Raw genomic sequence first — 253 nt, 5'->3', positions numbered from 1 at the left:
TCCATACCTTTAGTGCTGCTTTATCAGTGCAGTTGCACGAAGACTGCAAGGTGACATCTGCAACCTTTCCTGCTTGTGACACGATAAGAACTTTCATCGCCCTTGACACCTGTCGACCCGTGAGCACAGCTGTGTTGACCACGGACCAACTCTGAAAAAGGGGGGGGGGGGGGTCAGTCAAGATTTAAAGGCCGGAGGGTAAGTGGCGGAGAGGGGGAGGGGGGAAGGGAGGAGAGGGGGAGGGGGAAGGGAG

At 56.5% G+C, this 253-nt stretch overlaps 1 protein-coding gene across 1 annotated transcript in view; it reads right to left on the bottom strand.

Annotated features, from left to right (window-relative positions):
* The window catches only part of LOC119588822 (transmembrane protein 132E-like), a gene marked incomplete at its 5' end in the record, with an annotated part of 18,327 nt that extends 18,176 nt beyond the window's left edge, over nt 1-151 (bottom strand). Inside the window, 1 exon segment of the mRNA XM_037937468.1 lies at nt 8-151. Coding sequence (XP_037793396.1) covers nt 8-151 — 144 coding nt within the window.
* Between the last annotated feature and the right edge of the window lie 102 nt (nt 152-253).

Source organism: Penaeus monodon, chromosome 24 (genome assembly GCF_015228065.2).
Source record: "Penaeus monodon isolate SGIC_2016 chromosome 24, NSTDA_Pmon_1, whole genome shotgun sequence".
In the NCBI taxonomy this organism is placed as follows: domain Eukaryota; kingdom Metazoa; phylum Arthropoda; class Malacostraca; order Decapoda; family Penaeidae; genus Penaeus; species Penaeus monodon.
The sequence above is the reverse complement of the archived record's forward strand: the minus strand, read 5'-3'. Positions and strand labels throughout refer to the sequence as shown.